The 23,872-nt window shown below is 36.3% G+C and overlaps 3 protein-coding genes across 4 annotated transcripts; 1 reads left to right on the forward strand and 2 right to left on the reverse strand.

The window, feature by feature from the left end:
• Window positions 1-424: 424 nt before the first annotated feature.
• LOC110672797 (ABC transporter B family member 28) lies at window positions 425-7,629 on the reverse strand. Of its 2 annotated transcripts, XM_058132704.1 has the most exons (17): window positions 7,101-7,624; window positions 6,665-6,852; window positions 6,546-6,569; window positions 6,338-6,439; window positions 5,991-6,081; window positions 5,472-5,572; window positions 5,321-5,371; window positions 5,077-5,205; window positions 4,184-4,246; window positions 3,824-4,103; window positions 2,327-2,475; window positions 2,122-2,211; window positions 1,587-1,721; window positions 1,446-1,502; window positions 1,240-1,296; window positions 792-1,079; window positions 425-696 (listed from the first exon to the last, which is right to left on the reverse strand). In XM_058132704.1, exons 1-16 carry the CDS (start codon window positions 7,585-7,587, stop codon window positions 843-845), a joined length of 2,241 nt encoding a protein of 746 aa, XP_057988687.1. In that variant the 5' UTR covers window positions 7,588-7,624; the 3' UTR covers window positions 425-696; window positions 792-842. The 2 variants fall into 2 exon arrangements, with proteins under 2 accessions (XP_057988687.1, XP_057988688.1); XM_058132705.1 differs by lacking the exon at window positions 425-696 and having other exon boundaries at window positions 1,011-1,079; window positions 1,410-1,502; window positions 7,101-7,629.
• A 151-nt stretch (window positions 7,630-7,780) lies between these two features.
• Window positions 7,781-12,435, forward strand: LOC110672798 (uncharacterized). The gene is made up of 5 exons (XM_021835686.2): window positions 7,781-8,183; window positions 9,996-10,257; window positions 10,356-10,552; window positions 11,193-11,380; window positions 11,874-12,435. Exons 1-5 carry the CDS (start codon window positions 8,089-8,091, stop codon window positions 12,158-12,160), a joined length of 1,029 nt encoding a protein of 342 aa, XP_021691378.1. The 5' UTR covers window positions 7,781-8,088; the 3' UTR covers window positions 12,161-12,435.
• A 356-nt stretch (window positions 12,436-12,791) lies between these two features.
• On the reverse strand, window positions 12,792-14,042 carry LOC110672799 (dehydration-responsive element-binding protein 1A). The gene has a single exon (XM_021835687.2). The coding sequence runs from the start codon at window positions 13,938-13,940 to the stop codon at window positions 13,236-13,238; it is 705 nt and encodes a 234-aa protein (XP_021691379.1). The 5' UTR covers window positions 13,941-14,042; the 3' UTR covers window positions 12,792-13,235.
• Between the last annotated feature and the right edge of the window lie 9,830 nt (window positions 14,043-23,872).

Consider the following 23,872-nt stretch of genomic DNA (forward strand, 5'->3'; position numbering starts at 1 on the left):
AAAGACAAGGTCGAAATTCAGAACACGAACCAGCCCCACTGTTATTGCAACTTGCTAGTCCGGTATTGTTTGATTTCATAAATCCAACACTAACAGCCAAGTTTTGCTGTCAGCCTCAATGCTATAATTTCCTTTCCTAATTCTTGATGACAAAAGAAATCCGGTATATATATATATCCTCAATACTGCAAAAATCACTTACAAAAAATGACAGAAGAATAATTGAGGCTCTATATGTTCCATAGCATCTCAGCATCAATAACATCTAAGTACAGTTTCGATTCACATGTTTACCTTAGATCAAAAATAAAAATGGCTAGAATAATAGCTAATATAACCACAAAAGGCATCTACTGCAATTCACTTCTCATTATAAATTAACTTCTAAACAGAAAAACTAGATAGATGTAACTTAAACAATTCAGAAAAGAAACACCAGTTGGCTAGAAATTGATAATCAATGCAGCAATTGTAATTATTACAATCAATCAATTGGCATTTTTTTAACAAAGTTTTGGTTTCAACAGCAGATTAGGCAGCATCATGCCCCATATATGTTTTTTTTTTTTTTTTTTTGGTGTGTGTGAAAATATTATGACCTGTAATTAGCAAGAAGAAGAAGCCCTCAACTCAGCACACCTCCTCTTGTGACTTGAAGGCCAATTTCCATTTGTGAAATTGAACCATTTGGCATATCTGCACAGAGAAAGCAGAACCAAAATTGCAAAACTATGCTTGTAGTGCTGTATGAACTAAGAAGCAATATGAATTTCAATTAGAAAAATAAGTACCAATTTTAGCACTTCTGTGTTCAACTATTGACAATATATAGCAATTCAATGTCACTCAAATGCCAATCTTTGAGTGCCAACCAATGATGCATATTGACCCTTCTTCGCCAACAACTCAAAATGGGTCCCCAGTTCTGCAACCCTCCCACCCGAGCAAAGTGCGATCTGATGGGCATTCTGAACTGTGCTTAATCGATGAGCAATCACCAATGTAGTTCTGCCCTTCATCAAATGATTAAGAGCATCCTGGACCAGGCGTTCACTGACTGCATCCAAAGCACTGGTGGCCTGCAGTAAAGAACATATATGTTATGCAGGCTTGAAACAAGATAATAACAATATTCTAACAACTAATGCCTCAACAGAGCTTTTAACAAAGAACATATTATGATGTTGACACAAGGTAGAAGAAATCACACATGCATAGAGAAACAAACAAGAAGCCTACCTCATCAAGAATAAGGATTGGAGCATTTTTGAGCAAGGCTCTCGCAATAGCAACTCTCTGGAGAATGAAGGTCAGAAAATAAAATTCAATCCTTTATCTTTCAAATACCTGCCCCCCCTCCTCCTCTCTCTTTCACAAGCACCTAAAGATCAGAAACACAAACCAATCACCTATCTCTCAATCTCTCTGAAAAGCTTGTTGCATACCTGCCTCTGTCCTCCACTCAATAAGCCACCACGCTCACCAACTAGAGTGTCATAACCCTTTGAAATCCAAGTAAAGGTTCAGCAAACAGTAATGAGAGCAAGCAAAACTTTCAACAAAAGCAAAGCTACAAGATAATGAACCTGTGGAAGTGAAATTATAAATTCATGAGCATTTGCAGCTTTGGCAGCCTTTATGATGTCATCCTTGGATACATTATCATCTGGAAGCCCATAAGCAATATTTTCTCCAACAGAAACCGAAAAAAGTATAGGCTCCTGTGTATGTTACATGCTTAAGTTTGAGAAATACAGAAGACTTATATCAGGCAATTGAAGTAACTCCATCAGCACACACATCACATATTCTTCAGACAGGGATAGATAGCATCCAAAGGTATTTGGATTATTCAACTAGGACATCTAAGGTATCTACAATTGGCAATAAATGGTTATCCATTCTCTCAACCAAATGCCAGGTTAATATCAAACAGCGCTTGCTAATGAAATTTCAAGATAAGTTCATTTGTTAGGTATTCAAGTATTCCACCTCTTGGTTTAGAACTAAAGCAAACAGTATGTCAGTAGTAATTGATGGCCAACTAGCTAAACATATTAACAGGTTTTGCATTACTGCATTTAAGTGGACATTGAGAAGTATGAAGATCCAAATATATACTTGATTCACTATGGAGACAACTCGAGCCCATTCGGTCTTGTCAAATGTCCGGACATCCTCTCCTGCAACAGTTATCTTGCCTCTAGTCGGCTGTAGGAAAAAGATACACTTACGAATTACAACTATTTCTTGATGGAAAAATAATAATAACAGCAACAAGTAGAAATTCAAAATTGAAAATTAAGATTTTAAAAAGAAAATAAACCTCATAAAAGCGTGCCAATAGCTGAACTATGGTACTCTTGCCTGCACCACTTGGGCCCACTAAAGCAGTCACAGTTCCACATTTTAGTTTCAAATTAAGACCATTTAAGATTTCAACATCAGGTCTCAAAGGATAAGAAAAATGTACATCTGCAGAAAAAATTGAGGACATCAGTAGGCATAAAATATTGGTCCATTAATATTTTTGGATGCAATTATTTGAAGTAAAAGATTTGGATTTGATTTTAATTTAAATTGTTTAAATGTGATACACTTCAAATTCCTAACCCATCTTGATGGCGCCACGTGTCTCTTTCTGATATTTAAAATACCTGACGGAGGGAAAACCTTTAAAAACGTCCTCCAGTGGCAGATGGGTAGTTTCACACATGCTCCTTCTATCCCTTGAAGGAGGAAAACGGCCTCTAGAAGGAAATCGCTCATCTACGACCCTGACCTACTGCATTTAATGCTTTTGAAACCTAAAATATGAGCATCAAGCGCGATAAACCTACTAAAAGATGGAGCTAAATAAACCCACCATTGCATTTAACAGCTAAATGACTCTCGCACACAACCTTATCCTTTTCACACTTTGAACCCCCCACATCCTGGTATTGAGGCTTTTTAGCGCACTACTCTAATTCTTAATAAGGTCTTATTACTGTAAACATTGATTGACAATACATTGGTAAAATAAGGTTCTTCCATACACAATCTATCCGTTATGTAAATTACATGTGGCACTATATTATTGGACAGGTGTGGTATGTATTTCGGTTAGTACTAGGTAAGTCTTCAATTCTAGAAAAAACAGTCTTGAGCTCATTTATTTCGCCTTAATGCTCTTATCTACCTCTGGAAAAACTGTTTTCTAACTTGATCATCGGAGTGCCAAGCAAGGAGACCCTCTTCGCCCTCTAACCCTTGTTTGTTTTGTAGCTAGAGTTAAAGTGGAAGCTCAAGAGTTAGACCATTCCTTCAAGCCACTCTTTTGACAACCCCTTCCATGTGGCACCCATCTGTGAAGCCTTAAAAAAAAATTTATAAAAATGAAATGTGGTTGAGAACTCATTTGAAATGGATTTTAAATGACAAAATCAATTGAACCAATATCTATGTATTATCAATATGACATTCAAATTTCTCCATTCAAACGAAAGGTACATGAATTTAGAGAAACCATTAGCAATTTGGATTTATTCTTTGTTCTATATATCCCAAAACTACACAGCCAAGAAAATTTATGTAGGGGAAGACAGTTTCAGCCACATAGAGAGCGCATCTTATAAAGCACAAAACTGTATCAAGTTATAAGATTTGCACACTTAATTTGAAATAAATATTATATTTTGTTTCGCAAGAGACAATTAACTCATACTGTAAGAACATGAGAAGATTATCAATATGATTTAATAACTAAAATCATAAGATGCAAAGATGTAGTAAAATTTACATCAATCCATCTGAAAGTTAAATAAGACAGGATTAATGATACCTTCAAGACAAACATCACCAGACCAAGCATAGGTGCTCAGGTTGCTAGCTGATTTCAAGGCTGACATGTAATGTGCATTTAAATATCTATTCTTCCCACTGTAACCATTAACAAAGAACAATTTAGTTATCTCATCATGATTTTCTTTTTCCTGGATTTCTCTTTCCAAACCATTGGCAAGGGCTTCATCAATTTCTACTTCAGACAAAACTGAATTAATTCTCTCAACAGCAGCAAATGTTCCACGAAGGTCTCCAAATGTATTGACTAGTCCTTGAACCTGAAAGTTTTTGTTATATTATCAAGCATATTAAAGAGAGAAAAATCATTATAATGCAAAAAGAATGAAAAAGGACTCACAGCAAATGTTAATGTGAAAGTGTATCCGATAAAAGAAGCAACAGTTCCAACAGAGAGTTCGCCCTGCAAGCACAATTTGGAATGAATTGTAGAGAGCCAGACAGAGTTGCATAACTTTGGCATAAGAAGAATCGGGGGAAGACAGTTGAAGAAAAGAGAGATGATGGGGGCATAGGGGGTGCTCCAATTTTACAAGTCAGCTTTTCAACGCATTGTTAATAGTTTATTATTTTACCCCTTCAGAAAAACAATGTAAAAAGGGAAAGAGGGTGTGGGGGGGGGGGGGGGTGGGTTGTGTGGGTGGAGAACGGGAAGGGAAGGGGAGGAGAGGGAATTGAAAGTTTAGGCAGTAGTCACTCCATGTTTCTGTTGTCTTATATATAGTTACAGAGTTATTCAAAATTATAAAACTTGCTCAAATAATTAGAAAAAATGCACAACAAAGTGAACATGAAAAAGGAAAAAAGGCAGGAAGAAACAACAAAAAAAGATCTATCTTGAAGAAAATTCACGAAGTAGAGTATTATATGAGCTCCCTTTCATTTTTAAGGTAATTCTACAAATTTCTAGACTTGAAATGTAACAAAATGAATGAATTTCTCCAAACAACAACAAAGCCTTACTCCCAAACTAGTTGGAGTTAGCTATATGAATCATTTTTCATCATTTAACTCTACCTGAAACCAATTATACATTAATATCCAAACATCAACAAATACAGGCCAAATCACTGAAAGTGGAACTGTCTCCCAATTCTTCCCCCCCAAGAGCCAATTTGGTAAGCTCATAACAGGATAATAGCCTTTTTATGAGTGCTATTGTAAATATCACTAAAAAAGGAATCAAGAATATGGATGATATGAACAAGTGTATTACAGAGTAGAAGTACTTACTGCCTTCACTTTGCTTCCTCCAAGACAATACAAAGCCATCAAAGAAATATAAACAGCTATTCTTGTCAATGATTCATTCACAGATTTGAAGGTCCCAAGCTTTATGCCACTACCCTGATAAGCAAGAACCTGCAAAGCTCATTCATGTAAATGCTAAGTGCATAACACTGACTACAGCTATGTAGTGGAAACAGTAGTGCTAGCGACTAAAATATTTCAAGACACAACCAAGGTCCATATTTACCTGGCTACCAAACATCAACATTTGGCGCTTTTCACCACTGAAGGATCTTACCTAAGGAAACAAAAATCACCATTTCAATTATCATGCACAATTTTGAAGACTTCTAGTAATTTACTCAGAACATTTACGGTAAAGCATTTTGAAAACTTACAGTGCGAATAGCAGAAAAAGTTTCTGTCACACAATCAGATATGGATGCTTGGGCCATTCCATGAGCTTTGAAAACAGGTATAGTTGACCGCTTGTATGTGGCTTGAGAATAGTAATTCTAGTTAGCATAATTCTAGTTAGCATTAGGTAACAAAACAAAAGTAGATAAAAAAGAACCAAAAGCATAATCTAGATTTACAAGGGGAACCACATTTACAGAAGTAGAATGCAAAAGAGACAATAGTTTAGGCAATTATTGATGTCAACAAATGTTGTGAAACAACGGCAATAGGAGAATTAATAATAAATATAAACTCTAATCCTTGCTACTCCAGAAATTTACAGGCTCTAGAATATGTACAATGCTATATCAAATATTTAGTAAAATTTGAATGATAAAATTATCAAGGAAAAACCATACTTCTACGTCATGTATGAGACAATTTATCATGTGCAGTCTTTATTAGATGGAAAATAAAGGCATTAGATAAACTGATAATTCCAAAGACAAAATTCTTACCGACTAAAACAGACACACTAAGCATCAATATACCCAGAATTGGTGCCAGTTGGGGGGCCAGAGCAAATAATATGCATATAGTCCCAATTACCTGCAGAAAAACAAAGAATACAGGATATGTAAGACACCAGCAGCTTCTGGCAGCAGAAATATAGATGGGAATCTCATAAAAATAAGAATGGGCAGAGGCTTATATTTTAGAAAAGGCAATATGAAAAGCAACCCTATTGTAGAAAAATTAATAGGCAACATATTTTCAGGTGTACGAAGCCCAACTAAATAGAGACGACAAGCAATATGACTGGGTAACATAAAGCTCACTTTTACTCTAGTATAGAATGGCTTGCCTCGGAAAGTGCCCTAAATCCACGATCCCTTGAAATGTTCTCATTGACAATATCTTTAAGAGACCCCAAATCAAATGTTAACAATGCACTGAGTTCACCAACCTGCAAATAAAGTTACGAACCCTAAGTCCTTCAATTCCATTACAATAATGTACTGTTACACAAGTTCCTAACTAATTTTACTAAGTTCGAAATTAATTATACAAACCTTGTATCGATCAAAAAACTCCACCTGCATAAACAAAAGAAAGTAATTTTGTGAAAATCGCATTTAACTCTACAATTAACATGTTCAAAAAGTTAATTAATTCATCAAACAGCTTTTACCTTCTGTATTAGAACTCTTCTGAAAATATGAGCTCTTAGCCTTGACATTACCTTCTCCCAAACAGCGTTCATGTTCACAACAAAGATCACAGTGCAAATTGGTTCCAATGAGTATAAAAGTCCAACCTTACTAAGCAGCCTCCACAAAGGCTCTGGCCTTGCGCCTATAAGCACTTCAAAAAATCGGCCTAGCACCAAACAAGGACTAAAATAAATCAACAGACCAAAAGTATAATTTTTCATAGTCATAATTAAATTACAACTAAACTGATTAAGAACAATACATGCTAGCTAATCCGCTGAGTACGATAATAATGGATACCAGGAAAATAATAATAACTAAAACACGATTTTCAAATACTTTCTTCCCCTTTCGTTCCCTTTTAATTTTCACAGGAACCAAACCCAGAAGAATTCTCATGACTCGTAGTCGTACCTGAAAATAAGGGCATCGAAAGGGTACAAGTAGTGCAACCAACGAGAGCCAGAACCGAGACCCCAAGCCTCAGCTTATGCTTAAGCAACAGACTCCACAAAAGTCCCCAACTTATCAGTTTCGTTGACTGCACCTCCTCGGTCGTGGACTCCGATGCGTCGACCTTCGGGTCGGGCTCGCTCAAAGTTGGAGGCCCCGACACGTAAGCGCACGAAATTGTGGAGATTTTGGTGCTCCATCGCTTCACATAAGATTGTGAAAATGGCGGGAAATGGCAGAAAGCAGAGGAGATCGACAGTTGACTCTGCCTAAGTTTATGTTTATTAATGGGACGCGCGTGAAGCTTAGGTATTGGGAAGCGAGTGGGATTGATTTGTAGGAGGACGCCAGTTGCAGACGCCATAGATTTTCTCGCTGTAGACCGGAGGACGAGAGACACCCAGCAAGATATAGTCTCACACTCCCAAGTTGCTTGGCAAATTTTCATTACTCGACCACCAACGGTACGTTATCAAATCACCACAAGGACTTAACGGCACCGTATCAAAGAAATCTAAGTCATTAATACTTGAAGTTTAAGGGCATTTTAGTAAATCAACAACAGAAAGCACATGTACGTGTCTCGTCGTGAATCGCCTCAAAGATCAACTCTTCACGAGATTCGGGTCTCTGCCCCCATCATAGTATTTGATATCCGTAGCCCGTTTTTTTACTGAGTCACGCAATCCTCTCTCTGTCTTCTGTGTCTCTCTCTCTCCCTCTGCCGAGTCCAAGTACTGCTCGACTCGGTTCCAGCTCACGTTCTCCTCTTATTCGATTCGAACTCGAACGCGCAGTCACGCTCTTCATACTGCTCTGTTCTTCTCTTTGTGATTCCATGGAACCCTATCAATCACATCCTGTCTCGAACCTCCTTCGTCAGCCGTTGAATTTATAGAAATCTTAAGAACCCTTCTGCGTTGACTTTTGCTATTTTTCAGTGAATCGAATGGCTTGGTATCATTGTATTGTGCTTTCTTTTTCACTCGTCTGTTTAGTGCGTGCTCTTGACGCAAGTGCTGGTGATGCTGATCCGATTTACAAGTAAGATAGCTCTCTTCATTTTTGGTTTCCCTTTCCATGTTGTTTTTCTTTCTTGTTCTTGATTGTTTTGATTTTCTTTTTTCTAAATTTGATGTACGTTCATCTGGAATGTAAATAAAGTTTAGAAGGTTAGCAATGTTTGATTGACGAGTTGAACGATGTGTTCCTGCATTTTTTGGTGCAATTTAATAGAATTACAAGTTATTAAATTACCTAAAAAAGAGATGTGGAAGAAAACACCTGCTAAATTAGCGCTGTTTTTTTTAAGTGGTTTATTGATTGATGGATTAGAAAGAGTTACTTGTTATTTTATTGTGTGTGTATCGAGTTGTTTAACAGTGAGAATTATTGTGAATTGGAATTATCAAATGTGAATGTAATTTGGGTGGGAATTTGGATTTTGAAGATACAATCCATGAATTAGGCAAATTTTTAGTTTGATTTTTAGGCATTTTCAGTTGACTTGGTTGTGGCTTCTTTATTCATATGTAGTCTTGTTAGGGTTTGGGAAACCCTAACAGAGAAGAAATAGGGTAGACGAAAGAATAGAAGAGAGAAAGACAATAGAACAGAGAAATAGGGAGAGAAAAGAGAGAAATTGTATTTCTTGATAGTTCTTGGATGAGAATTACAAGGTAACTGCTGAGATTTTACAGCTCTGCTGTAACTGCCTAACTACTTAGCTGTCACCATAACAATCTCTAGCAATATCAGTTACAACAGAATTAGTAACTGCTACTGCTTTACCCGCTCATAATGTCTTCTAGAATATCTAGAAACAGCTATACTCATCTACATTACTTCCTATCTTTATTCCTATACCTCCTTCTATAGTATGTAACAAGTCTCCATTGAAATTTTTGGTTTATGTACTTACTTTTGCATGTGGATTCTACTTCTTTTATGTATCATGTTATAGATGGTTTTACGCCTAAAATAAATCTAAGGCTAAATGGTCAAGAAACATCAGAATTATCTGGCAGTGGAAGATAGTCCTAATGTGAGAAAAGCCCAAGGATATGAGTGAGAGAACCCATTGATGATATATGTATTGAGCAGCTGGTGAAAGCATTTTCAATTCCAAGCAAGTTCATCAAAATTCCAGCAATGACAACCCTGTTTTGCTCCCATTTTCACTTCAAGTTGAGTCATTTAATTTTGGGAAGTGTTATCCACCCATGTGATTGTGAACCTCTTCACAATCACTTCTAAGACCTTTAAAAGCCCGAAACCTGAGCTAAGACTATCTTTGATCCTTTGAGATAATTTCTGAAGGGTTACTGCAATTCAAAAGATTTCATTGCATGGTCTTTTGTAGATGTGGGTTAAGATTAGGTTCTATGGTAGAAGCCGCACAGACATATGCACATTGTTGTCAGCCAAGTAGAAATGCCATTTCGTTGCTTATCTTTTCTATGATTCATGGCTGAAACTGTGGGTGGAGATGATTTTTAAAAAAATAAAAAAATAAAAATAATAAAATTGGCAGATTTGCATAGTTTCCTTTTATAGGAATCCTTACTTCTGATGCATTGACATTTGAATGTCCATCCAACCAGGAGATTAGTTTAGTGTGATTGGAATTTAAGGCTAGAAGCTTCACTTGTGGACTGACAAATCAACTGTTTTTAGGACCCTTTTGGAAGTAATGATGAAATAAACACTTTGGAAGGGTGGGTTAGACAGATGACTAATTCAAGGACATATTGACAAGATATTGGTTATTGGTGCATTTTTCTGATCCTAGCTGTTTTATTTTATTTTTTTTCACTGTTATTATTGCTATCATTTTAATGGTTACTCATTTATCAGGGCCTGTGTAGAGCAGTGTGAGAAAACTGGATGTGTGGGAAGGATATGCTTCCAACATTGTAAATTTTCATCTGATGGAAAACCAATTGATGGACCATGGTATCTTCAAGAGCCACTTTATCTGCAATGGAAACAGTGGGACTGTCGCAGTGATTGTCGATACCATTGCATGGTTGCCAGGGAGGAAGAAAGACAGAAATTTGGTGATAAGCCTGTCAAGTATCATGGGAAATGGGCATTTCGACGTGTTAATGGAATTCAGGTTTTTATTTATGGTTTTAAGTCATTACTTTATCATTGTATCCGAGAACTTAAATATATTACCCAGCTAACTCAAGTAAATGTTGTTTGTGCCATCAGGAACCTGTTTCTGTTGCTCTCTCTGCACTAAATCTCGCCATTCAGTTCCATGGTTGGGTATCATTTTTCATCCTTGTATACTACAAGCTTCCAATGAGGCCAAATAAGAAGACTTATTATGAATATACTGGCTTGTGGCACATCTATGGGATCCTATCAATGAACTCTTGGTTCTGGAGTGCTGTTTTCCACAGTCGGTAAGCAGTCATAGTAGTAGATAATAGTATTGGAAGGGGCTAAATTTTCTTCCCAACATTGAGAAAAAATAATGGCTTATTCAGTATTGGTTATGTTCCTGCATTTTCAAGGGTTTGGTTTAAGTAGTGTAATCCTTCCACACCTTACAACCCATTTTGGTGTTCTCTATGCATATGGAAAACATTACAGAGGGAGTTGAGAGAAATGAATATTTGCCTTCTTTCATGATGGTCAACATTATGATGGACAAAAATCTAGGAAAAATGAATCTTGACTCTGCTTTGCTATTTATGATAGTTAATGCACACAATTTATACATGTATAGTATATGCACTTATAGTTGCACATGCTATATAACCGTATATCTATAAACATCAAGGCAGTTATCCAATTATGGTCTTAAAACAGGTTTTTGAGGGGGAAATTTGAGGACAGTTATACACTCTTTAGCATTTTTACACAAGTTACTACTCTGAGAACTTTAACTTTTACTCCTCGACTGCAGGCCCAAAACTTGTACCACTGCCTAAGCAGTGGCCTCTGCATATATGTCACCTATGTCTTTTCCTTTATAAACTTTTTATTATATTTTTCAGCTTTTTTTTCCTGTCTGCTATATTGTTTTCTAATTAATGGCAGAGACGTTGAGTTGACAGAGAAGCTAGATTATTCTTCTGCTGTGGCTTTAGTTGGGTTTACCCTAATTCTAGCAATCTTGCGAGCTTTCAATGTGAGAGATGAGGCTGCAAGGATCATGGTTGCGGCTCCTTTGATTGCATTTCTTACGACGCATATCATGTATCTGAACTTCTATAATCTTGATTATGGTAATCCTTTATCTTGCAATCTTCATGTTGCATGATGCATCATAGTTAATTCCCACCTAAAACTATTAACAGCACAACTTCCATTGGTTACAGATTGCATCAGTAGAAAGTTACTGTGGACAAATGAGTGTTCAATTAAAATCTGTCTATTACTTGAAAATGCCCATTTTCTAAAATTACCATAATTGAGTTATCAAATCTAGGGGATCTATTTTTTTTGCTGACGTTGTCCAATCGATATACCGCTTGGTTATTAACCATGGAAAAAGGAATTACTTTATTCATGGACGAGTTGAACTACCTGCAAAATGAGCAAATGCTATATAGCATAAGCAGGTCAAGCCTCCTCACACCCTTTCCCACTTCCTTAAAAACTAAAAAAATAAATTAGAATTAGAATAAAGTAAATATTGAGAGAAGATATTGGAAATATAAAGTGGCGACTGTTATTGTCTCTTGTGAAATAGTTTTACATCAGTCAATTCTTTTGCAGGCCTGAACATGAAAGTTTGTGGAGCCATGGGTGTAGCTCAGCTACTCATTTGGGCAGTTTGGGCAGGTTTCACTCGACATCCATCCCAGTGGAAGTTGTGGGTGGTGGTTGTGGGTGGAGGTCTTGCCATGCTCTTGGAAATATACGACTTCCCACCATATCACGGATTTGTTGATGCACACGCTCTTTGGCATGCAAGTACCATCCCACTTGCGTACCTTTGGTGGAGCTTTGTCAGGGATGATGCTGAGTTTAGAACATCAAGTCTCCTCAAGAAAAACAAGTAGCATTTCCTCTTCCCAATTCATGAAGTAGAGGATGGATTGTGTCAAGCACATTGCAGGCTGTGTGTCGAACAACTGAAGAAGTGTTCTTTTTCCTGTGCATGCATTTCCCCTGATGCTTAATATGGCTTGTCCATTCACCTTGTGTTTCTTATGATGGTGATCTATTGTTTCCACTGAAAATTTGGTATACATTTCTGTAATGAAACTCAAATTTTGGGGTTACTTTTTTTTTTTTCCATATAAAGAAACCAGGGCTGGAGAATTTGATTTGTAAATATTGTTTCTGTTGTATGGTTATTCAATTACATGGATTGAATATTGAGCTCCATCCGTTAATTACAGGGCAGTTCTAGTGACTGTCGCCCGGCATGCATCCTATTGGATGGGGACTGGGGGAGCACGACGTGGGCAAAATTCGGGTGCTCCAAATCGGAGGCCTGGGCTAAAAAGTAAGCTCAAGGAAGTTGGGCCAAGCTTCCAAAGTACTCGGAACATAGGGTTCGAGACTGCGGTCTTGTTTGGACGGGAGATCAAATGTCACAAAATAAGCCGAACAACAGCAGTATGTACCCAGCAAGCCTAAACTGGGAAGGATCTTAGCTCTTAAATGTATATTTGATGAAAATCGAAGTACCGAACTAAGAAAATAAGTTGCATAAATATTTATAAAGCATACACATTAGATTATCCAAAGTTACACACTGAAAAAATCCACATCAATACATGGATCATAATTGCCCGCAAAGTACAACAACTGCCACTGGGGATGTATTTATGGCAATATGACGCGCACATCACTAAATACTAAGCACTAAACTTCCCATATAACATCAATTTCAGTCTCGCACACACGCCCCCAATTCAACCTTTCAATCTTCTTACCGTACTAGTAAAAAAATATTTAAGTACGGAGGGAGTACTTTTTAGGATCTACAAGTAGTATAAATACTTCAGCCTAGAATCTTATCCTAGGCTGGAGATGCACCGAACACCAAGGCAAGCCTGAGGGTGCAGGGCATCGAACATTTTAGTTCTATTTGCCTAGTAAAAACATAAAATTTATTTTCTTAATAAATTATATAGAAAAACTCCATAATGACACATCTGCTGCATCCGTTTCTTTGTCCTCTCCACTCTCTTCAACGCATTGAGGTGGAGGCAATAGCATTCCTTCTGCCATATATGCCAGCAGTCCCGGCATTCCAAAAACAGCCTCTTCGTCCATATAAAACACATCCTCCATCGAAGTTGCCTCCGCTTTCTCTGTCGTCTTTTTATTTTCCCGTTTTATTTCCCCAGAAAACCCTTCTGTTCCCCCCGGCTGGAACGCCATCGCCGCCTCTGCTGCCGCCTTCTGAATGTCCTTTGCATCAGCGGACGCAGGTACAGGAAGCCGCCACGACGAGTCCGCAAAATTCAAGCACGCAGACCGTCCTCTTAGAGCCAGCGCCGCCACGTCGTGGGCTCGAGCAGCCATTTCCGCCGTGGGGAAAGTTCCCAACCATATTCTTGATTTCTTGTTGGGTTCTCTAACTTCACAAACCCACTTCCCGGAGTTCCTCCGGCGGACCCCACGGTAAACAGGATGACGAGTCTCCCGGAACTTCTTTCGGCCTGCCCGCTTCTTGGGATAGCTGGAAGCTAACAAGACTTCTTCATCAGAAAGGTTTGCACGAGGAGCGCTGCAACTATCAGATAAGGAAGAAGAATCTGGCAAGTCAGGTGACCAAGAATGATTGGCAAAAGATAGTGGGTCAGAATAGCGAGAGAAGACATCCATTTCTTAAAAAATTATAAGGTTGATAAGGATTGGTTTAAGCGAGTAGTGAGCGTGGGAGTGTTAGTTTTGGGGGGGTTTTTTTTTTTTTTTTTAAGTGCATAAAAATGGAAAATGCGTAGGTTTTTATATACTATATGATACTAAAAGTGATAGTTACAAGGGAGTTGGCATTTTCTCAAGAAACGCGAACACAGCGTGCAGTAAGGAGCCAGCCTGGTTATTATTTTGATCATTGGACTGGACTCATCACCAGCTGTTTTTCCAGATTCTGCTATTCGGTACTGACACGTGTGATTTGACTATTCATTCCTTATTAATTGTTTTTCTTAAATCATTAATATATATATATATATATATATATATATATATATATATATATATATATATATATGCTTTAGCTGTTCCCGGTCACAGTCAAAGGTCAGTCTCATTCCACATTTTCAACTTTTGCCCTTTTTATAATTAATGGCATCATTTAAACTTAATCTAGCCTAAGTCTCCAATCGTTCCATATCTATACATATAAAAAAAAAAATTAATGAAGTTAGTTACTTGAGAAATTAGGTGTTTAAATTGAGATGTGATTTTCTAATTACTAATATTTCAATTCTAAATTAAATCATAGTGAATGAAAGTGTGATTTAATTAATTGTGATTAATTTTATTTTTCTTTTTATATTTTCTAACAAGATCTTGAATATAAATTATTGCAAATTCACCCACATTAAGCAAGGTCTCACTATTGTGGTCTAGCTATTGATATGTGTTGGAGAGGAGAGCTCAGCGTGGTAGAATGGGGAACAGAGAGCGAGAAGCATAGGTGGCACATAGAATCAAAGGAAACCTTTACCCGGTGACGTCAGTGTTCCGACACTTCGCAAAACACGGTTGACAGTTAATCCAACTGCCTTGGGTGGCTCACAACGGCGGTGCCAGTACCTCTAACGCAGACCTCACTGGGTTTAGCCGCGGAAACGCGTGGAGCACGTGAGTTTTATGCCAAAGCCAATCCTCTCTAGGCCCACATGATTTTATATTATTATTACTATAAGTCCCAACTTTCGCTTTCTGGGTCCCACATCAAAATCTAATTTGAATATATGGTTGACAGTATTTGAAGGATGTAAGGAAACTGCGACTGCTGAGTTCCGCACGGGCTGCTCAGAGAGAAACAGTCTTAATTGGCTATGCCGTGTTTGGAGACTTTTCTTTTATGATTTTTTCCTTCATTTTCTTGGCGTCCAAACGCAAGTGTCACAGTGGTTCACAAAGATAACCACCAGAGATTGAAATTTTTTCCTCTTTTTCTTCTCTTTAAGGTTATTTGACGTGGCCCAAACCATTGCCTTTAATTGGTCCTTGTGGCTGGCTGAAGGCAAGCCTGGACAAGCCATATTTCGTGTCCTACAAGGCCGATTCTGCCATATAGAATGGGGACAATTATTGGATAGCATAGCATTAGCATAATTTCAGCTCAGTTTTCTGGTCGTGAACATTTTCCGCTACCAATTTTGAACAGTTACGTCAGATTTTTTCAAAGGGTTAACTCAGGAACTAAACAATAACAATTCCTAACTCCAACCATAGAAAATAACCTTGCTTCGAATAACTACACCAACCAATTTGAGGCTCCACTACCACCAGGGGTTGTACATGAATCGGATTGGACGATTGATGGTCTATTGCTAAACTAAACCAAATTTATTGGTTTTAAGAAATGGAAAACCAAAACCATTGTTGGAGAATGTGGAACCACATTTATTGGATTCAGTTTAAACCGATAATTATAATACAAGATTATAAGAAGCAAATTTTAAACAGATTATAAACTACCTAAATCAATCATGAACAAAAATGAGATCAACTCAAAACAGAAAATGTGAGAAAATGAAATACATAAAAATCAAAACTTTTGTTTTTTAGTAGAAATTTAAAGAAGATAAAGTTGCCTTTCTAAAAAAACAGTACCATAAAAAAGCTGAAGATTACATGAATTCCTAACCCAAACATTGCAAGAACCCATCAACAAATCAAACCTAACTTCGAAATTTTTTATCAAAATACAAAATCACTTACCTTAATAAATTTGAATTCAAATAAAAGTCAATAACCCATTTGAAGGGCCATAAATCCAGTCATAATATATCAAGTCTCATCTTAAGAAAACACATGGCACCATCAAAGACTAAATGAGAAGCGATTAAGAAGAAGAGGATTGTAATGAGAGACGAGATTAAAAACACCAGAACTATTATGTCATGGATTCTCTCTCGAAGTTTGTCATAGAAGAAGAGGAACGAAAAAACTTGAAAGGTGAAAATAAAATGATATTTAACAAGCTATAAACTAGGGATTGTGATGAGGAATAAAAAAGAGAAATATATAGATTGTGTAAAATGACAATACAGTAAACTATTATTGTAATTATATTATGTTTGGTTCAGTTCGAATTGAATCAAACTATTGTATATGTGTAAAACTGAGGCCAAACTAAATATTCAGTTTTTTTTCATTCTTTAATCCATAACTGAACTAAAAATGTCAAAACTGGTAAATTAATTTTATTCGATTTTCATGGGTTCTTTAGGTTTTCGGTTTCCTTATATAGTACTGCAACCAAGTAATCTAAAAACATCAATATTAGGACTAGACGCTACAAAGGTTATTTCACAAGCTCTTTTCAAAATAAATGTCTTCATCAAAGAATGGCACCAATTCATGGCATCCCCAAAGTAAAATCAAACACCGGCATAACCCTAAGCCAATACTGAATATCCACAATCCAGGACATGTGATGTATATGCTATTCCAAAATGATCTATTAATAAGTCGTGTAGACGCCATATTTTGATCGACCATTAAATTCACAATTTGCATAATTAATATACAATTTTCTTTTTAAAAGTTATAATGCAGTTTTAATTTCATAAAAATCTTATGGATTTCCGATCTAAACATTAGCCGATCTCAACAAGTTACTTTAATTCACTTTTTCGAACTCGTCAATGGTCTAAGTTGTTTTCAAATAAATGTTTCAAGATTATTCGATCTCATGCGCATTTGTGTTCCGTTGTTTTCCGATCTCTTCATCATGTGTTCATATGTTCAAGTTTCAAGATTATCTGATCTCATGCACTTTTTATGTTCGGTTATTTTTTGATCTCTTCATCTCTGTTCGTCCTGTTCTGATCGATATCTGATCTCCAGATTATCAGATCTTACGTTCTATTGTTTTCCAATCTCAATAACATTGTGTTCAAATATCTCAAAATTCTAAATTGTAATCAGTCTTGTGTTCAGTTATCCAGTCTTAATTGTGCAAACACTTGATTTAATAAAGGTTAATGTTTTATCCAATTTCTTAAATTGTCGCGATCCTAATAAGTTATTTCAACTATGACCAGATCTCAAGTCATGTTTCAAAGTTTCAATCGATATTCGGTCGCAAGGTCATCCGATCTCATGTTCGTGTGCAACGATTTTTCGATCTCTTTAAGTGGTTTTATGTTTTATGATTGATAACCGATCTTAGGTTTTATGTTCAACTTTATTCAATCGATTAGGGGTTAATCCTATTTGATGTCCCAAAATATGTCCAAGAGGGGGGTGAATTGGACTTTTAAAAAATAATTTTCGGTTCTTGCTCAAAACCTTTGAAAATTGCAGCTAGGTTCAACTCAATTGACTAACATAAAATATGAACAATACAACTCTATTGACAATTTAATTCAAGGTTAGCCTATATGCAATCAGTATACTGATCTAACAAATTATATCAGCATTCAGCAGAGATATCAGTAATCTGGATAAGTTTTTAACACAGCAACCAGAGCAGTATACCAAATATACTAACTGACAGCAGATCAAACAACAAGCAGATTAAATCAGATATCGTGATTTAGCGATGGCGATTTATGGCGATTTTCTCAGATTGCAGCAAGATCAACAGCAAATGATATCAACTTTCATAACAGCAAAATCATATCAATCATAAAGTTAAATTGCATAAATGTAAAGAGCAAGGGTTGAGAAAATGAACACTGAAATTTTTATAGTGGTTCGGCTTCAACTAGCCTACATCCACTCTCTCAAAGATCCCACTTTGAGTCTTCACTTCACTATTCTTCTCTTTTAAAGGCAAGAGACAAAAGCCCTTTACAAATCTTCTCACCAAAGCTTTTACAAGTAGCTTCACACTTCTACCAAGTATTATCCCAAACACTTTATCACAACCAAGCTTCAATAGGTGCTTGAATGACCTCTCACAAATGATAATAATGTGTTTAAAACTCACTCTTACTCAATACAACAGAATCTATAAAGAAGAGTTGAGTAAATAAGCTAATGATGAGCAATAAATCACTTTGAGCACTTTGAATGAAAGCTTTTATGATTTTGAACAGTGGAGAGACTTTCATTAAGTGCAAAATGGCCAAAGGAAGGTGTATTTATAGCTTTGGAACGTTTTTTACCGTTGCAGAACTCATTTGAACATTACAGATACGAATTTCAAGAAAATAGCTGTTATTTTGTCGTTTTCTGCGATGTTGTGCAGAGTTGAGACAGTTAGCATACTTGAGAAAATAGCAAACCAGTTAGCATACTAAAATAAGTAGCAAACCAGTTAGCATACCAGAAAAACTTTTCTGCATAACTTTCAAAACTATAAAACTTTACACCAAATCATAGTCAAACATTTTTTTTTTTTGGCCAATAATGATATTTAAAAGAAAAATCTTTTGAGGGATTGAAAATAAGCATCATTGACTTTTACTCCTCAATTCTTTTCACAAGTAATCCTAAAAGATAAAACTAATTCTAATACTATATGTACCTTCAATTCTGATTTTCAATGCAGCATTGGAAGGTAACCTTTTCTTCTTTTATCTCCTTTGATTCGTCCTGTGTTATCCTTAGAATGTCATCTTTTCTTCAGAAGCACGAATCCATCATGAAATCCTTTTGTCCTTTTTCTTTGAGATACACAACACTTAAAAACAATGTTAGTTTGATTCTAGTTGAGTTTTGGTATCATCAAAATCTATGCTCCTTTGAGCTTATGGGGTCAACAATCTCCCCCTTTTTGATGATGACAAAACTCAATTGAATCACCATGCAAATGTAAATAAGTGTGAGAATGTATATGTGTGAATAACTCCCCCTATGTATGTGCTTATATCAACAATTAATCACAAATAACTCCCCCTTAATAATTTCAATGAAATATTCATAAGCATTTTCTTAAGGAGTCAAGTGTGACTAAAGATACTAACTAACTATGCACACTAATCACAAATTGTATATCATTCACAAGTGATATCAATAATATGCACACCATAAAGTTATATCAACAATATACTATTCACAAACTATATCAACCACAAGTTATACCATCAAGATTACTCATCCATTACTTTTCTCCCCCTTTTTGTCAGCATCAAAAGAATATGGGAGAAAGCATGTCAAAATTCAGTCTAAGTGCAGTAAATAAACAGTCAAAATAGTAACTGATATAGCGAACTAATTTAAAGTTCAGAAAAACTAAAAGTAGCAAACTGAGTAGCAAACTAACAGACAGACTGTTAGACAAAATTCAATCAAAATTCAGTTTATCCTTTTAGCCTAGAGCTCTTTTGATTGGTTTTGGAGCAGCCATTTTCAGCTTTTTGGGCTTGACAGGTTTATCACTCAAAGTTTGAAGAATTTCAGCAGCCAATTCAGTTCCTGGTGTCAAGGGAATAATAGGTCCAGCTGCTAACTCAGTTGCAGCAGTAGTACCAGATTCTGCTGTCAACTTTTTGCCAGTTTTAGCCTTTTTGCCAGATGGTTTACCAGTTTGCTCTTTTAGGTTGCTTCTTTGTTCCTTTTGAGCAGTTTTTCCTTTTGCGGGAAGCGGAGGCGAGGGTCTGCAGTTACGCCCTTGATTCAGAGTCACTCATATCCTTCCCACTACCTTCTTTGCTGCCTCCATTACTATTCCCATTATCAGAATCATCTTCATCTGTTTCAGCTTCATCTTCTTCCTCTTTTTCTTCTTCTTCTTCAGTTTCTTTCTCCTTCCTCTTTTTCTTTCTCTTCCTCCTTTTCTTTTTCTTTCTCGGCTTGAGGAATAGAACCAGTAGCATCTTTACTGGTTTCTCCAGCCTCAGTGGTTGAAATACCCAAATGAACTTTGATTTTAAATAATTCTTCCACAATTTTGTACATCAACATCAAAGTACCATCAACTTTAGAATCAAGAGCATTCATAAGAACGGTTTGAAAACCTCTAAATTTCTGTAGCTCTCCAAGTTCCATTTCAACAAATTCCCTCAAGTTGTTCACTTCCTCCAGAATTCCCTCAACATTAAAAGTACCGCTTACACTATCTTTGGAACTAGCACCTTGCTCAAATCTAGGCTTTCTGCCATCATCATCTTTTTGCAAACTTGTAATTGGGATCATATTTGTCCTAAGTTTCTCAGTTTCCAAGGGTATCCCAAAGTCTCTAAACAGACCATTTAGAAGATGGGCATAAGGTAGCTTGTAAGGTGGTTTCCACTTCATGATTTGCTTCAGCATAAAATAGGTAAGATTAAATTCAATTTGGTTCACAATATGCCAAATTATGCAGAAATCAAGGGTACTTAAATAGTTTGGACTACCAGTTCTAGGATTCAACACATAAATGATAAAACTATGAAGAATTTTGATGTGTTGATGAGCATGGATAATGCTAGTTTTATCCTTCACTTCCCCTTTAAACACTTCACCCTCAAAATCTCTTTTGTTAAATCCACCAACAGCAAAAACATCTTTGTGAGAACAAATTTTATTCCCACTGTTTGGGATTCCTAGGGCTTTGGCTAATCTAGCAACAGTTACTTCATAGACTTTCCCTTTCATTTTCACCTTAAAAGACTCATCTTTGTCAGAATCATCAACCCTTAAATTCTTATAGAATTCTTGAACTAAGTCCACATATACTCCTTCAGTGTCAGAACACAATTTATCCCATTTTTGATATTCAAATAAGGATTGTAAAGGAACAGAAACTTCAATAAAAGTAGGCCAGTGGATATACCTTGGCTCATGAATGGCCCTCTCCATATGCACAACTGGAGCTTTTGAAGTCTTTTTCTTTTTGGTTCCCTTTTCTTGAACTGGCTCACTGGTTCTTTTCTTGGGTGTTTCTTTTGATTTGCCAATTACCAGAGGAGCATCTTTTTGTGGAGGAGGATACGCTGGAACACTTGCGTCAGTGGAGTCCGATGATGAATATGTGGGGATTTTAGCTTTCCCTTTTCCTTTGTCCCGCGCCATAACCAATCTCAGAAGCAAGTTAGGCCGAAATGACAGTGAGGACTGAGATTATAAATTCAGTGATGTGAGCAGTCAATATATATATATATATATTCATATATATAATCAGTCGAACCATATCAGCATACTTTTAGCACAACTGAGCGCAATGTCATAAAAATAGAACAGACAGCAAGAGATATTCGGGTTCTTAAGAATCAACGGCAACCGATTCATGATTTTGTTAAACACAACATTTTTACGAAATGTTAATGCCAAAAAAAATAAACAACTGAGTGCTAAAACAGAACAAACAAGCGAGAGCAAATCAAACAGAAAATAATCAGCATATTGCGCAAGCAAATAAAACAAGCATAGACAAAATGTAAAACACGATTCCATTAAAGTTTTAGATTTTAAACCTGAGATATGCAGAGACAGAGAGTGCGAATCGATTCAAGCAAAAAAAAATGTTCAACAGGAAATAATTTCTTTCGGCAGATTTAGAGAAATAACGGAAACGAAAAATTTTGGGGATTTTCTATCTTGATACAATCGATTTAATCGATTCACTGCCAATGGGTTTCGGAAATTTTAAGAATGATGAAGGGAGACGATGGCTCGGAAGGTTGCGACCGTAATGGGTTTGCAAGTGGAAATGCGTTCGTTCGGGTCTTGGGAGACGAGGCGACGGAAATGAGAGGGGTTTTGAATTTTAAAACTGAAAAGACACAACTGTAGAAGTTTGCAGAGAATGGGTAGCGTGTAGCAGAGGAGAGACGGTGAGAAGATTGATGGTTCAGAAAAAAAAATTGAATCCCGCGCAAATTAATGTGTTAAAAGGTCCATTTTGCCCTTAAATACATAAAGATGCAATGCTTCTAAATAGAGGGGCATTTAAGTAATATGGGCTTTAATCATGCAAAATAGGCGCTCGAAAAAATAATTTTAGAGTTTTAGTACAATCAGACCTGACTTCCAGTTTGCCAACGAAAAAGTAAGAGCAGTGGTAAAGCATTTAGCGATCAAGAAAATTAGCAAACAAGTCAGTATGCCACTGAGATCAAATTCTGCAGAATACTGTTCATATCTGATAAGATCCAGAATTTTTCAAATTGCACCAAAATTATCAGAATGCATCTTTAACACTACAGACCAACATATATCACTTCATTTTCATATAAAAACATGAGAATGCATCACAACTTAATCAAGAGCATCAATCATACCAAGTTCTCTTCTTATTTTGCAAAAAATTTCCTCACTAAGTGGCTTTGTGAAAATGTCAGCAAGCTGTTTTTCAGAAGGGACAAATTCGATTTGAATGTCACCATTTTGAACATGATCCCTAATAAAATGATGTCTAATTTCAATATGCTTGCTTCTAGAGTGTTGAACAGGATTTTTTGATAGGTTTATAGCACTAGTATTGTCACATCTTATGGGAATGTGATCAAATTTAATTTCAAAGTCTTCAGGCTGTTGTTTCATCCACAAAATCTGTGCAACACAACTTCCAGCTGCAATATATTCAGCTTCTGCAGTAGAAAGTGCAACAGAGGTTTGCTTTTTACTGTGCCATGAAACTAATGCATGACCTAAAAATTGACAAGTTCCAGAAGTGCTTTTTCTGTCCAGTCTACTACCAGCAAAATCTGAATCACTATAACCAATAAGATCAAATGATTCACATTTTGGATACCATAAGCCAATATTGTGAGTGCCAATGAGGTATTTAAAAATTCTTTTAACAGCTATAAGATGAGATTCTTTTGGACATGATTGAAATCTTGCACATAAACATACACTAAAATGAATATCTGGTCTAGATGCTATCAAGTAGAGTAAAGAACCAATCATACCTCTATAAAATTTGTTATCTACCTCTTTACCTTTTTCATCTTTCTCCAATTTAATTGTTGAGCTCATGGGAGTTCCAATACTCTTCATATCCTCCATTTTGAACTTCTTTAGCATATCCTTTATATACTTGGACTGATTTATAAAAATTCCATCTTTCATTTGCAAAATATCTTCTAAGTTGAGCTCTTGTCATCATTCTTTGTGATGGACTATCAAGAATGTCATCTTTGGAATGATTTCTATGGTACCTCCATTCTTGTGGAATATCTTGATGTTGAGGTTCCTCAATTTGTAGTTCTTCCACATTTGGTTGGGAGTCATCTTGAATTTCAACATTTGTGGAGCAAGGGAGTTCTTCTTCTTTGTCATTTTGATCATCCTCCACTTGTTCTTTTGATTCAAGCTCATCATTATTCGAATTCTTTGAATTTAGAATCTTTATTTCCTGTCATGTGCCTAGAGCAGCCACTATCAATGTACCAATGTTCTGTTTCCAGCATACTCCTTAGGCAGACCTGAAATCAGTTAACTGTTCTTAGGTACCCAAGCAACTTTGGGTCCTTGAATGTTAGTAACATTAGGTAGGGTTCCTTTAGGCACCCATACTTTCTTTGCCTTAAAGGTTCCTTTCCTAATAGGACAAGCATTAATCATATGACCTTTATGATTGCAATAAAAGCATGTAATACTTGGTTGAGAAAAGGATGTAGCTTTAACAAAAAATTGTTTGTATTTTCCATACTTCATAAATCCATCATAACCAATTCCAGATTTTTCATTTGTGGGTC

This window comes from Hevea brasiliensis, chromosome 13 (assembly GCF_030052815.1).
Source record: "Hevea brasiliensis isolate MT/VB/25A 57/8 chromosome 13, ASM3005281v1, whole genome shotgun sequence".
Taxonomy (NCBI): domain Eukaryota; kingdom Viridiplantae; phylum Streptophyta; class Magnoliopsida; order Malpighiales; family Euphorbiaceae; genus Hevea; species Hevea brasiliensis.

Bases quoted from the DNA above. Each gene is read 5' to 3' on its own strand.
- LOC110672799 (XM_021835687.2), bottom strand. From the start codon at position 13,940: ATGGATGTCTTCTCTCGCTATTCTGACCCACTATCTTTTGCCAATCAT.
- LOC110672797 (XM_058132704.1), bottom strand. From the start codon at position 7,587: ATGAAAATTTGCCAAGCAACTTGGGAGTGTGAGACTATATCTTGCTGG. The intron at 5,206-5,320 runs GTAAATATGGAC...TGAGCTTTGCAG, and splicing joins TGTTGATGTTTGGTAGCCAG to GTTCTTGCTTATCAGGGTAG. The intron at 4,104-4,183 runs GTGAGTCCTTTT...AAAAACTTTCAG, and splicing joins CTTTCACATTAACATTTGCT to GTTCAAGGACTAGTCAATAC.
- LOC110672798 (XM_021835686.2), top strand. From the start codon at position 8,089: ATGGCTTGGTATCATTGTATTGTGCTTTCTTTTTCACTCGTCTGTTTA. The intron at 10,553-11,192 runs GTAAGCAGTCAT...AATTAATGGCAG, and splicing joins AGTGCTGTTTTCCACAGTCG to AGACGTTGAGTTGACAGAGA. The intron at 11,381-11,873 runs GTAATCCTTTAT...ATTCTTTTGCAG, and splicing joins CTTCTATAATCTTGATTATG to GCCTGAACATGAAAGTTTGT.